This window comes from Sardina pilchardus, chromosome 18 (assembly GCF_963854185.1).
Source record: "Sardina pilchardus chromosome 18, fSarPil1.1, whole genome shotgun sequence".
In the NCBI taxonomy this organism is placed as follows: Eukaryota; Metazoa; Chordata; class Actinopteri; order Clupeiformes; family Clupeidae; genus Sardina; species Sardina pilchardus.
In genome coordinates this window covers 17,264,323-17,277,547 of record NC_085011.1, presented here as the reverse complement: position 1 = coordinate 17,277,547, position 13,225 = coordinate 17,264,323, and the positions used below count along the sequence as shown (strand labels likewise).

General features: G+C 48.3%; 2 protein-coding genes across 3 annotated transcripts in view; both read right to left on the bottom strand.

The window, feature by feature from the left end:
• Positions 1 to 584, bottom strand: part of zgc:172136 (uncharacterized protein LOC566376 homolog) — a 20,818-nt gene extending 20,234 nt beyond the window's left edge. Inside the window, exon 1 of the mRNA XM_062519527.1 lies at positions 496 to 584. The gene's annotated coding sequence lies outside the window, so the exon portion shown is untranslated. The remainder of the gene's footprint in view (positions 1 to 495) is intronic.
• A 3,329-nt stretch (positions 585 to 3,913) lies between these two features.
• Positions 3,914 to 13,225, bottom strand: part of fam135a (family with sequence similarity 135 member A) — a 36,785-nt gene continuing 27,473 nt past the window's right edge. For both annotated transcript variants that reach the window (XM_062519095.1, XM_062519096.1), the window contains exons 13-22: positions 13,110 to 13,183; positions 12,762 to 12,916; positions 9,851 to 12,005; positions 8,976 to 9,136; positions 7,644 to 7,735; positions 7,419 to 7,516; positions 7,079 to 7,230; positions 6,084 to 6,194; positions 5,514 to 5,627; positions 3,914 to 5,185 (exon numbers count right to left, since the gene is read on the bottom strand). In XM_062519095.1, the coding sequence (XP_062375079.1) occupies positions 4,980 to 5,185; positions 5,514 to 5,627; positions 6,084 to 6,194; positions 7,079 to 7,230; positions 7,419 to 7,516; positions 7,644 to 7,735; positions 8,976 to 9,136; positions 9,851 to 12,005; positions 12,762 to 12,916; positions 13,110 to 13,183 (3,318 nt within the window). In that variant the 3' untranslated portion in view covers positions 3,914 to 4,979. The remainder of the gene's footprint in view (positions 5,186 to 5,513; positions 5,628 to 6,083; positions 6,195 to 7,078; positions 7,231 to 7,418; positions 7,517 to 7,643; positions 7,736 to 8,975; positions 9,137 to 9,850; positions 12,006 to 12,761; positions 12,917 to 13,109; positions 13,184 to 13,225) is intronic.

The window sequence follows — 13,225 nt, the reverse complement described above, 5'->3', positions numbered from 1 at the left end:
CGATTTGGAAAACACAGACTTGAGCGTCTCAGAGAAGTTGTTAGACCAGACTACTTCATCATCCAGGAATCTGATTTGACATCTCACACCACATGCTGGACCGCTATTGAAAAATCTTTCTTCAGTGCATCATGATGTGTATGTTAGCATACTTGGATATTTTAATTGGTCTCATCACTTAACAGTATGAACCTCTCCCAATCAGGAGTAGCCTGGACTACAAAAAACAACTTAATTCCAGATTGTGCGCAACATTTATCCATCATCGGCACATTAATTCCAAAGCCACGAACACTAAACCGACTTCTTCATTAACGAGGATAAAGTTATCTTTTTTCCACTGAAAAAACAAAGGTATGGAACATCTAGGATACTGATTGTAATCGACATATAAATGATACATCAATCGACAATCAAACGGAGCGGAATGGTTGGTTGTAGAATCGATGACTACAGTGTGGCAACACCCGATTATATTGCGAACCATTGACTCACCCGTGAGCAGATATCAGGCACATCTTCAGCGGTGGAAATCTAAATAAAACGCGAAAAAATATACAATCCAAATGGCCAGAACAAAAACCACACACAATTGTAAAATTACGGCGCGCTCGCAGCAACTACTCCGGATCAAGTGCAACACTTGAAAAAAACTTCATCCCTCTGCATCAGAACGCTGGTGGACTATACCAAGTGTCAGACGTAGGGGTGGCGCATTTCTTTGAACATAGAAGATATTGATAATATGCGTTACACACGCGGGGGTTAGGCTACATTAAATTGTCAAATATTTTGATTATGAGTTGAATAAGATTCTTAGATTTATCAAATATATCGACAAACAATTAGTTTAATTCAAACAAGCAATCATGATATTCGCTCCATTAATGCCCCCCCTTTTTCGAATGTGTAAACAACAGACTAGACAGACAGATAGATTAATCTGATTGTCTCAGAACTGTTGCCAAGTTAATTGTCTGTTGAGCACATTGTGAATGGTTGAAATTTACATAGGTACATATTATCTCTCATTTTGATTTATCCAATAGTTGTGGTCTTAGTCATGTATGGTCATTCCTGTCTGTGGATGCATGGTTGCATTGAGACTAAATGCATTCAGGACTTAATTGGACATGTTGAATGGTCTAAGTAACACCAAACCAACTATGTGACAATCCAACTCATTCTGCGTGAGATCACAAAGTGATTCAACATGCAGGCTAGGGCAGTTGAAGAGGGGTCATTGCCACTTGGGCTGTTGTTGCCTATATGCCTCTTTCTAAGCAATGTAAGGAATTGGCGAGGCGTAGCACATTCCTTTGGAGTGAGTGTATAATTTACTTGTTAACAAGAAGAACTTTGCAACCATGGAATGGTGTTGATGCCAAAGGCCATCTCCTCCTCAGCATCAGGTTATTTGTTTTCCATGGAGTAGGCTATGCAACAAGGAAAGATTTCAGCAGACTTTGGGAAGTCCACAGTTGTCTGCCTTGGCAATAACGAAAACACATAACACAGTGCATCTGTAAAGCCAATATGTGTTTATTTATTGATGAAACCAAATGAACATCCTTGGGATGGGATCGAGAGTTGCTCTATGTCAAGGCAATGTCACATACAAATGTCATCCAGTTGGCCATTGGTCATATAGGCCTACTGCTACAGCCTATAGCCTCAGATATCAGAGGAGTCAGGCGATGAGTCAGGCGTGAGTTACTCTCCTGTTTTTGAGGGGGGAAATATGCAGAAGCATGAAAACAGTCAGGAATCTCTGAGCCTGCCTTGGCCAAATGTAATCCATGGGAAGCAGATTACTGACCGAGATTAGCATTAGCTTGTCTGAGATTACTGATAATTAGACTCCTAGTGGGACCATCTCTCTCTTAATGACCTGCTCAATCTATTCATCTCTATAATAACCATTTAGACTTGAAAGTAGCCTATAGCCTATATCACTATAATGTAAATGTACTGTAACTATAATAAGTCATACTCTTTGACATCAGGCTGTGTTAGGCAAAATATACTGTATGCTGTTTAGAAATGAACAGGCTTTTGGTATTGTACCACAGAAAGAGTAATCCTAGTTGAAAAAAAAAAAAAACATTAGAAATTAATCTGAAAGAACCTCATACTCTGAACTATAGGCCTACTTCAAGTAAACTATAAATATTATTAAAAGATTGAAAATGGCAAGAAAACACATCTATCCCTCCCTCTTCACATTTGTAGGACTTCATAAATCTGTTCTCACCATTTCAAGCTAACAGTTCATCATTAAAATGCAGCAACCTGGTGCTGCCCAGATGTGCCGGGCACTGCTAACAAACACCAAACGAGACGGTGAAACCCTCTTGAGCGACGCTAGCAGCAGCTCTGCTCTGCTGGTGTTCCATTAGCGAGGATGTCCTGGCGGGAGGAGGCAGGAGGGCAGTGGAGCAGGATGCGGTGCGCTGCGCTGGACAAACACCTCCCTCCCTCCCTCCCTCCCTCCCTCCGGCCCTTCAGCTCCTGGGTCGTGCTCACACCTGGTGGCCTGCTCTTGGAGGCCGGTCTTTGGCTGCTGCTTGAAAGGAGACAGAGGCTCTGTTGGACCAAACCCCACGACAAGTTGACCCCTGACCCCAACCCCCACTACAGCTCTTTCTTGCAGAGTCAGCTCACACAATCTAGCTCCCCGTCCCCCCCTCTTTTCTCCGCATGGGGGTACACATTACGTCATCCCACAATGCCATTAAGCGCTGAAAGGGGACGAGTGGCGAGGCCGGGGGATGGGGGTGTGTGGGGGGGGGGGGGGGCAGTTGTGGGACTGCTTTCATTTGGAACTCCAGGTTTCCATGGAGAGGCAACATTCCAAAGATCAGCTGGTGCAAGGAGCCACACTATCAGACTGAGGGAGAGTGAAAAGCCCGGGAACCTCCGTGTGTCTGTCTGTAATGGCCCAAAAGGCACTGCAGACACAAGCACACTCAATCGAAATATAGCTTGAGAGCTTGGTTTTGTGAAAAAGCTGCTTCAGTGCTTGTGGAAATATCTAATGCAACGACAGTTTTTACACCTGATGCATTTAGAATGCTTGCCACCCATGAATGTTACTCACAAACAATCCATACTATGTTTAGCGTTGAAAATAGGATACTTTTGCCTGACTTTTAAAAAAATATTTAACATTTCACTCTTTCAAGTGTACCAGTGGTACAAGTACACACTGCCACCCAGTGGAGTTAATAGGAATCTTCTCTCACTGGCTTTTAATGGTGAGACAAACGACTATAGATCATCTACAGGAGATATTTGGTCATAGGTCTCTTGAGAAAAATGGACATATAATGGTCCAATGTTTGGACCATAACAGATGTTTTAATGAAATGATACAGTGTAACATTACAATTCCAAATGTGGAGCTTAGAAAGAATAGAATATATACTTTTTTGATCCCGTGAGGGAAATTCATTTCTCTGCATTTAACCCAATTTAACCAAATTAGTGAACACACACAGCACACAGTGAACACACAGTGAGGTGAATCACACATTAATCCGGAGCAGTGAGCTGCCTGCCCAACCAGCGGCGCTCAGGGAGCAGTGAGGAGTTAGGTGCCTTGCTCAAGAGCACTTCAGCCGTGGACTGGTCGGGGATCGAACCGGCAACCCTCCGGTTCCAAGCCCGAAGCCCTAACCAGTAGGCCCCGGCTGCCCCAGAACAACTTTCTAGAATGATTGAGAATAATTCTGACATGCTGCTACTACTAATGATGGATTGATCATAGATATATTGACAATATATATATATCTATGGGATTGATAAGCTTATTAACAAAGAGGAAGAAACGAGTGAACAAACGGTCTTTTGCTTTCAGTACATTTAATGGATAAGATTGCAGTCAATGATACAAAAACCATTGTGACAAATGAGAAATTTATTTCTTTTATTGAAAATACCATTTTCTCGTTTACAAGCATAAATAAATTTTCACCCCAGATACCAAACATAAATACTTTCCATCAACCATTTTGTTTGATCACTTTGTGCTGTATGAAAGGTCTGACACTTGGCCTATTGTTACCCGATGATCCCTGTAGTGAAAAAGGTTACCATGCTCCAAATTCAAGGGTTCTCTTCCCCAACTCCAGGCTGGGTTAGTGTTGTGCATGAAGCAGCGACCGCTCGGAGCAACGGTGTCGTTGAAAAACGCCGTAGCTCAGCTCCAGACAGCTGCTTCGAAGCTACAATCAATAATCAATAATCATCTGAATTCATCTGGATGCATGTCTTTTGTGATGTAAAAAATGGATCGTAAAAAACGTGAGTAGTAAAAATGACGAGTGTCATAAAAAATCTTTTTTTTTTCTACTCTCACACTCTCTCTCTCTCTCTGTGTCTGCAGTCTGATGAAAAATAATAATAAAAAAAAGAAAGTGAAATATTTTGTTTTGAGTGAAATGGGTCGTCCTCTCTGAGATGTAGAGAGCAGACTTGGTTCACCTCCCGCAAAATAAATATTTTATGTGTTTAGCAGCTACATTTCCAGTTCAGCAATAACCTTGTGTAATTGAATAAAACAATGTGGAATAAAACTGGCAAAATATAATTATACATAAATAACACTGAAAATACCACAATAAAATGAAGAGACAATAGCATTACCTTGACAGTACTTTAAAAATTATTAAAATCATCAATTAAAAAAAAAAAAGAAAATGGCTGTAGAAAAATAAAAATGAAAATTCCACATTCACAACGCACCACCTATTGCAAGATAAAACAACAAAACAGTTTAAGAAACAAAAACACTGATATACTGTCATTTTTTTTTCTTTTTGCCTCCTACAAGGAAACAAAAAAGAAAAATACCATACTTGGAAAAAAAAAGGAATTCATTTTTAAAAATGATGTGACTTGCGCTGAATGTCTTTTTGTTTAGGGTGCTGTGAGGTAACAACTCAAAGTCCTGCCTCCTTCCCACCTCCAAACATTCTCTACTGAAAGAACTTGAGGCCGGCGACCAGGAAGAACTTTTCCAAAAAGATCTCGGAGTCCAGCACGGCAATGTGCGCTGCTCGGCCAATCAGTGAATTGGCGGTGTTGGGCAGTGCGTGGATGACATCGTAGCGCACTAGGTTGCACTCCTTGTTCTGAAGCACGGGCAGCAACAGGTTTTCAATCATCTCGGCATAAACCGGACCTAAAGGGAGCAACGAGAGCAATCAAGTTTGTCACAACAGACACCTTATCAACATGAAATCCTCTGATAAATGCATAGAAAAGATCCATTCACGACAGATAAGGAGGCTCACTGCCTTACAATTGGTTGGCCAGGGTTTAATTCCTGTACCCAGCCTGTTGTAGTGTGTCTAAATACCAGTCTACTGTAACTTATGCTCCAGTTACCGCTGTGCTGTCACATACCTGGAGAAGTGTGTAGAGCATAGTTAGTGGAGTGTGAGCTCCAGCAGTGTCCTGTGTGTGTGTGTGTGTGTGTGTGTGTGTGTGTGTGTGCACAGAAACCTCACCTGTCTGCTTGTCCTTTAAGGCGGTTTTGCACATCTCGATGCGAGCTGAGTGATACGGGACGTAGCGGTCCTGCAGAGAGCCCACCAGCACCACGTTCCTGAAGAACTGGAGCCCTGACAAGAGAGGAACCGTCACCTCCGCTTCATCAGTCACAGATCAACCAGTCAGCCCCAAGGGATACTTCAGTCTACTACATGCACTACCAAGAGGGGATTGCTATACAGGCTATTGCAAATGGTGCAGTTCTCCAAGCCAAACTGTATTATTACTGCACAGATGAAGTGTGACTGCACTTGAATTAACATCCTCAATTCATGGCTTAAATCACATTTCCACAGGTGCATACAATCAAGCACCTAGTAGATTATGAATCCAGACGGCATGGTAAAAAAGAAAAAAGGATCACCGCATTCCATAGGACTACACTTTTAAGATTTTATTACTGAGCAACGCGTTTCGCCATGCGCTTCCTCAGGCTCCAGACGGCATGGTGTTTGATTAATACACCTGTGGAAAGGTACCTGATGAAGCCCATGACTACATAGAGGGTGGCGGACTCCGCAGCTCACCTGCTTTCTTGCTGAGCTTGTACAGGAAGGTCTGGCGTGGGTCCGAGTGATCACGGCACGTTAGCTGGAGAAGAGAACCCGACTTCTTCCACTTCTGCATGAACCACAGGCCTGAGACAGAGAGATAGATAGATGGATACTTTATTGATCCACAAGGGGAAATTCAAGGTCCCAACAGCTTAAGACACCACACACAACATACAATACAATGTAAACAGGAAAATACAAAGCAAATCAACAAATCAACATGACTAAAGGAGCAGTAAAATACTATAGATAAGATGTGCATGAATGTACTGAGCACTGTACTGAGAGAGCACTCTTTAGCAAGAGCAGGAGCAGGAACAGCGTGGACAAGCATGGACTAGGGACAGAAAATTAACACTGCAGCGAGCGAAGTCAAGTCAAGTTTGGTTATTTATAAAGCACTTTAAAACAGCAACAGCTAGGGGGCGCTGTGGCGCAACAGGCTACAGCGCTCATGCCATGAACGGGTCTGAGTGCCCACGAGGACCCAGGTTCGAGTCCGACCTGCGGTCATTTCCCGATCCTACCCCATCTCTCTCTCCCACTTGTTTCCTGTCTCACTCTTCACTGTCCTATGAATAAAGGCAAAAAAGCGCCCCCCCAAAAAACATACTAAAAAACAGCAACAGCTCACCAAAGTGCTACACAATCAAAAGGTCAGAACCGAACAACTAACTAAATAATAAAAAAAAAGCAACTGATTAACTGATGTTATCACTACTAAGGCACAGGTAAAGCACACTTTTCCCACTACATTCCTCTGTTTATTGGGTTTTTTTTAATTGTTTTTTATTCGCAGTTTATCACACATCACATACATTCTTAAACATAACCACACCACAATACATAAAACAATAAGGACAAGACAGCAAAATATGCAACAAGACAGACAAGTTTTTTCGAGTGAGCCATGAGCCCTTCTTTCCTGGCCTTGTTCAAACAGCACGCTGCCGTGCGACCTGACTCACCTGTGTTGACCAGGGCAGAGCTGTTGTACAGCGTGCCCAGGTGAGGGCCCGACAGAGACAGGAAGGTGTGCAGCCGGCTCAGGTAACACTTAAACCTGGGCCTTGTCAGCACCGAGCGCACGATCAGGTTCCCCAGGGAGTGACCCACAAAGCTGAGGACAACACAAGGAACGAAATACAATCAAACAGAGAGAAGAGAGAGACGAGAGAAAAGAGAGAGAGAGAGAGTGAGTGAGTGTGAGAGAGAGAGAGAGAGAGAAAGAGAGTTACAAAATGAAATGAAATTAGACTATTGGATTTGGAAATTATATATATATATATATTTAAAAAAAAAACCTACCTGATTTTTGAGACAGCTAGATTGTAGATCTGAATATACTGCACAATTTCATCCAACAGCCGGTCAGTCATTGATTCAAAATCAGCAAAGGTGTCATTCTGTAGAAGACAGAAATGTAAAAAATAAATTCAACGATTAATTACTGCATTAAGTTACCGTGAGGCGTCCCACCCTTTTCATCTCAGGTGCGTGCAACTACCTCCCTGTGCTTGTGTTGCCGTTTACCTGATTGCGCTCGGACATGAGGAACTCTATGTGAGAGCCAGGTAATCCCAGCTCCAGGTAGGTCTTCACCAGGCGCAGGTCCGCACTGTTTCCTGTTGGAACGGAGGAGCAGAGAACAGATGAGTACACACACGCCCTGCCAATGAGCTCAACACCCGGTGACTGAACTCTTCTCCATTCTTTACACACACGCCCTGCAAATGAGCTCAACACCGGATGACTGGAGTCTTCTCCATTCTGTTGCTGAAGAACCATGTGTGCTTTTCATTTGAGTTACAGCACTTGGACTGCAAAGGGTCGTACTGAAACCCACACATACTATTCTTCCAACAATATATTGAACAGAGAAATGCACAGCGTGGTTAGTTATACATTCACTTTGCAGACTACATCAGTCAGAAGATTGCTATGTATTGCATTATATAAGAAAAATGAACAACTTAAATGATTAATGTCTAAACAGAAAGGGTGGAATTTCCCCTGGACATGGTATCCTTGCTGATAGAAAACCACAGCCAACTTTTGAGTGGGTTTTGCAATATCCCCTGTGTTCCAGAAATTGGAAGTTGTTATGCTCTCTGAGTTCCTCAACTCTGTGTCTCTTCTATGAAACGATTCTATTTCATGTACAGCCCCAACCCCTTGTAAACTACTGGCCTCTCATGCTTCTGTGCTGTTCAACAGAGGTACCTCATAATGCCGTTCACCGTGCATGCCAGAACATGAGACTCTGTGGGAACGCCATTAAGGACATGCTTGTTGAGTGGCCACAGACGGACAGAGGTTTTGTCACAGTAATAGCAACCTGCTGAGAGACTGTCTGATGGCAAAGGATTTTCAGGCTTTGTTTGGGCTAGCTGGTCTATAGCTACATTTAATGCATCAGCCTAACTGGTATGACAGATCATAAGGTTAAGCTGCTGGGCTGGCTGTGTTCCAGTAATTTGTTGTTTTGCATTTTGTCTTTTAATTATTCTAGGTCATCTTTTATATCTTTTAACTATTCTATTGTATACATATTTCTAAATTCTCCTTTTTTCCCCATATTTGTACTGTCCTTTATGCCTTTATGTACTCTTTGCTGTTGTTTATGTAAAGCACACTGAATTACCCCTGTGTATGAATGAAATGTGCAATATTAATAAACTTGCTTTGCGTCTTGCCATGGCTTGATCTGCCTGGCTTGATGCATTATGCTCGCCTCAAGCCCATGAGCACAAACATTTTCTCAACATCCCCTTTCAACATCTCTCTATGTCTCTTGGAGTGTGCAACTGTGTGCATGTGTGTGTGTGTGTGTGTGTGTGTGTGTGTGGTCTCCTCAGTGCTCACCGTCCAGGCCGTGGACGCAGACCACCAGGTGGACGCCCTCGTCGGTGCTGTCGTCCTCCTCCAGGCTGAAGTAGGGCATGGTGGAGGCCAGCTCCGCCACCTCACTGTACAGGAAGCCCGGCAGCTTCAGCAGCTTCAGCTCTTCTTTAGCCGCCACAAACCTGGGAGCACACACACACACGCACGCACACGCACACACAAGGGCACACACAAGGGCGCGCACACACACACACACACACATGCAGGGGCACACACAAGGGTGCACACACACGCACACGCACACACAAGGGCACACACAAGGGCGCGCACACACACACACACATGCAGGGGCACACACAAGGGTGCACACATACACATACACACACACACACACACACACACACACACACACACACACACACACACACACACACACACACACACACACACACACACACACACACACACACACACACACACACACACACACACACACACACACACACACACACACACACACACACAATCATTTGTAATCAAAGCAGGCAATTAAGCTAGGTTTCCTTTTACAAACCCACTTACAACTTAACAGGAATAACATTAAAACAAACTGACTAACCCTACAACCGCTCCAACAAACACTTAATCCAAATCCCCAGTAAAACTGCCATCGTCCACCGGGGCTATTAGATCCAGTCTCTTAAGAGTTAGTGTGGGCCTTCACCTAAAATAGGTCTTAACTAATGATAGACTATGAGTAAATGATGAGTGGGTGAGAAAGAAAGAGAGAGAGAGAGAGAAAGAAAGAGAGAGAGAGAGAGAGAGAGAGAGAGAAAGAAACAGAGAGAGAGAGAGAGAGGGAGGGAGGGAGGGAGAGAGAGAGAGAGAGAACTTACGCATTCATGTGAGCTTCAGGGACGTTCTCATACCAGCGCATGCTGGTGGTGGTGGTGGTGAGGGGCGAGACGACCGGCCGAAAGCACACGGCTGGTTGGAGCACAGAGGCGCCCGTCTCCGGCAGGTTCTCCAATCCCATCTGGTCGTAGAGCAGGCTCCTCCCCTCCTCACCGCCGCTCTCCCCCGCCCCCTCCAGCCCGTTGACGTAGGCCGTGGGGCCGTCCGTCTCCTCGTAGTAGCCGTTCTCGATCATCTCGTGCTCCGGCTCTTCGTCGTCGTCGTCGTCTCCCCCCTCGTCCTGCTCGTTGGTTGGCGCGACGACGACGAGGGTGGAGTCGGTGGCGGAGGCGGCGGACTCTGGGCCGGCCGAGGGCCGGACACCCAGAGTGACGGCGGCCGACTCGACGGGGCTGATCTCGGACACGTCGGTGCTGGAGCGCGAGCCAAAGTGGTTCTCCACGAGGCCGCGCTTCACCATGTCCGTGCTGCTGGTGCCCGAGGCGCTGGACTGGGCTCCACCCACCGCAGTGGACGCTGACGCCGACGCTGACGCAGACGGTTCGGCCGCCGCTGCTGCTGCTGCAGCAGCCGCCCCACAGGGGGCGCCGCTCGAAGGCGAGTCCAGGAACACGGACTCGTCCCCCAGGCTGGCCGGAGCGGGACGCTGGGTGGTGGTGGTGGTGGGGGCGGCGGCGGGGTTGGTGGTGCCGCTGACCGGCTCCCAGGGGTCAGGGTCGGCCGAGAACACCAGGCTCTGCTCCTGCACCAGCACGCTGGACTTCCTGCCCGCGGGCTCGCGCTCGCTCTCGGGCTCCTCGTCGGACGGCAGCGAGGTGATGGACGTCAGCGAGGACTGGACGCCGCTCACGCCGCTCGTCGTCTCCGGGCAGAGGCCGCCACCTCCTCCTCCTCCTCCTCCTCCTCCGTCGGGGCCCTTGGCCGCCGCTGTGAGTGCCTGCAGTGGCCTGACGGTGGACACAGGTCTGGGCGGCTTCTCCGCCGGCGGCGGCTGCTGCTGCTGTGGGAGCCAGACGGGCTCTGTGGCGTCGGCCCTCGGCTGCGGCGTCGGCCCCGGGGCCAGCTGAGTGGCCGAGCTGGGCTCGCTCTCGATGCCCGAGTCCGAGAGGCGTGACGAAGGCTCGCCGGGCAGCTGGATGCAGTCGCTCTTAGTGCCCAGTGCTGGACCGCCACCCTCACCTACTGCTGCTGCTGCTGACGACGACGACGCCACTGCCCCCTCCACCCCCTCCACCGCACCGGCCGGAGAGGGCTGGACCTCAGGGCTGCAGACGGACTGTGTGATCTCTGGCAGCCCCGCCGCCAACCGGCCCGGCGAGAGCACGGTGACCTTCTCGCCCTGGTAGGGGTCCTTGTCGCTGGGCCTCACATCAATGTGCCGGAGGCCCCCCGCTGGGGCGGGCAGCGGCGCATCACCACGGGGCACGGGCGCTCTGCCCTCCGCGCCCGCCGCTGGGGTTGGCGCGGGCGCGGCTCCAGGACCTGCCTGGGGCCTGCCGTGGGCGCCCGCCCCCGGCCGCAGCAGGTTGGTGAAGTCGTCCCTCTGGCAGCCGGCGTCCGTTTGGCACTCGGCCTCGCCCGTCGGGTCGGGCAGCGTGGGAGCGTGCTTGGCGCTGATCCGGGAACTGTTCCTGCCGTCCCCGGGGAGGAGGTGGTGGTGGTGGTGGGGGTGGTTGGGGAGGGGGTGGGGCTGGTGACCCTCCCTCTCGTCCGCACCTCGTCCAGCACCTCCACCCTCGGCGGCGGTCGTCGCCATCGCCGCTGCCCCCCCCTCCCGCGGGGGCTTGGCCAGGGGCTCGGCGGCGGAGGCGGATGCGTGCGAGGGCGGCAGCTTCAGGTGCTTGTAGCCGGTGAGGATGACCGAGTCCTTGGAGCTCTGGCGCACCAGCTTCTTGGAGTTCTCCGTCTTGGTGTTCTTCTTCAGCTTGATGGACTTGGCCTTGGACTTGAGCGGTGGCTGCTCGGCCGTGGGCTCGGGCCAGGTGGTGGCCAGGGCGCCGTGCCGCGGCTCGGGGGTCGGGCTCAGGAGACCCGTGCCGCTGGCGGCGCCCATGTCCCGCGAGCTGGAGCGGTCCAAGCGGCCCGACACGGATCCTCTGCGGGCGTTGGGCATCCCGAGCCACGGGCCGTCACGATCTGAGGGGGAGAAGCAGAGCTGGGTGAGAGAGTAGCCGACTCCAGCAGCAGACACAGACATTAGCCTCAAGTCATGGTGGCTTAGAGAGGGTTTTATAACACGCCATAATTAAGCAATATGGCACAAGTGGAAATGATGTTGGTAAAGGACTTCTCCATGGCCGAATGCAGAGGACCAAAGGTGATTATAGCCATAGTGATATAATTTACCAACACCAATATGATTGTAGTATTGCTCCTATACAAGAGTTCCATTACAAACTAATCTAGTGTACTTTGTTTTTAAGATACAAAATTGCATTTTCTATTGTTTGTTTTGCTCATTAGCCCTTCGCCCACAAAAATTACCTGACCTGATTGTTCTAAACACACTGTATAATATTCATCTTACTATATGCATTATCCATAGGATTGACCCTCTTTAACTACTACTGAAAAAAACAAACAAACAAACAAACAAACAAACAAAAGAATCTCTCATCAAATAACAATGAGTCTGGGCAACTCAGAACTCAACAGGAGTTGATATAAGAAAAAGGAGAAATAATAATAAAAAAAAATCCTCCACGACCAAGGCACTCCAGAAGTTTAAAATGTCTTTATCTCAAACTACATGTCCAACAAGGACCTAAACATGCCCACGCGTAGCGGCTGGGGCCTTCATCAGGGCATGATATAGTTCTGGCTTTAACGACTTTAACTGGTGCTATGACCGGCCATTGTTGTTGGTGTTTTCGATCACGTGGTGCCACTTACCCTCCTTGACCGAGTCGAGGTAGCGGTCCTCAAAGATGATTGGCAGCGAGTTGACGTCTCCGTCCAGGTCGGCACACTCGACAGGCAGTGGCGGCAGCGACAGGAAGTAGGAGGAGCTTTTGATGGCGGCAGTCATCTGCTGGTGGCTGTGAGCGCTGAGGGGGAGGAGGGAGGAGGGAGGAGGGAGGGGGGAGGGGGGAGGGGGCAGTTGAGTTGAGCGAGTTCATAAGCATCATCCGGCACATCCAGCGCTTTACCACTGACAGCCTGACTAGTGCGGCTAGAAGGATGACAGGACTCTTTATCTGGGCTGATGAAAGGAGACAGAATCTTCAAAAGACAACTCACTGCAGCTCCTGGTAGGCGAGTGCGGTTTGGCGCGGGTGTTCCAGGCAAAAGAAAGCTTCAGCGAACCTTCGGACCTGCCGAGATGAAAAGTAAACACGTTTTGGAACCGTTGATCA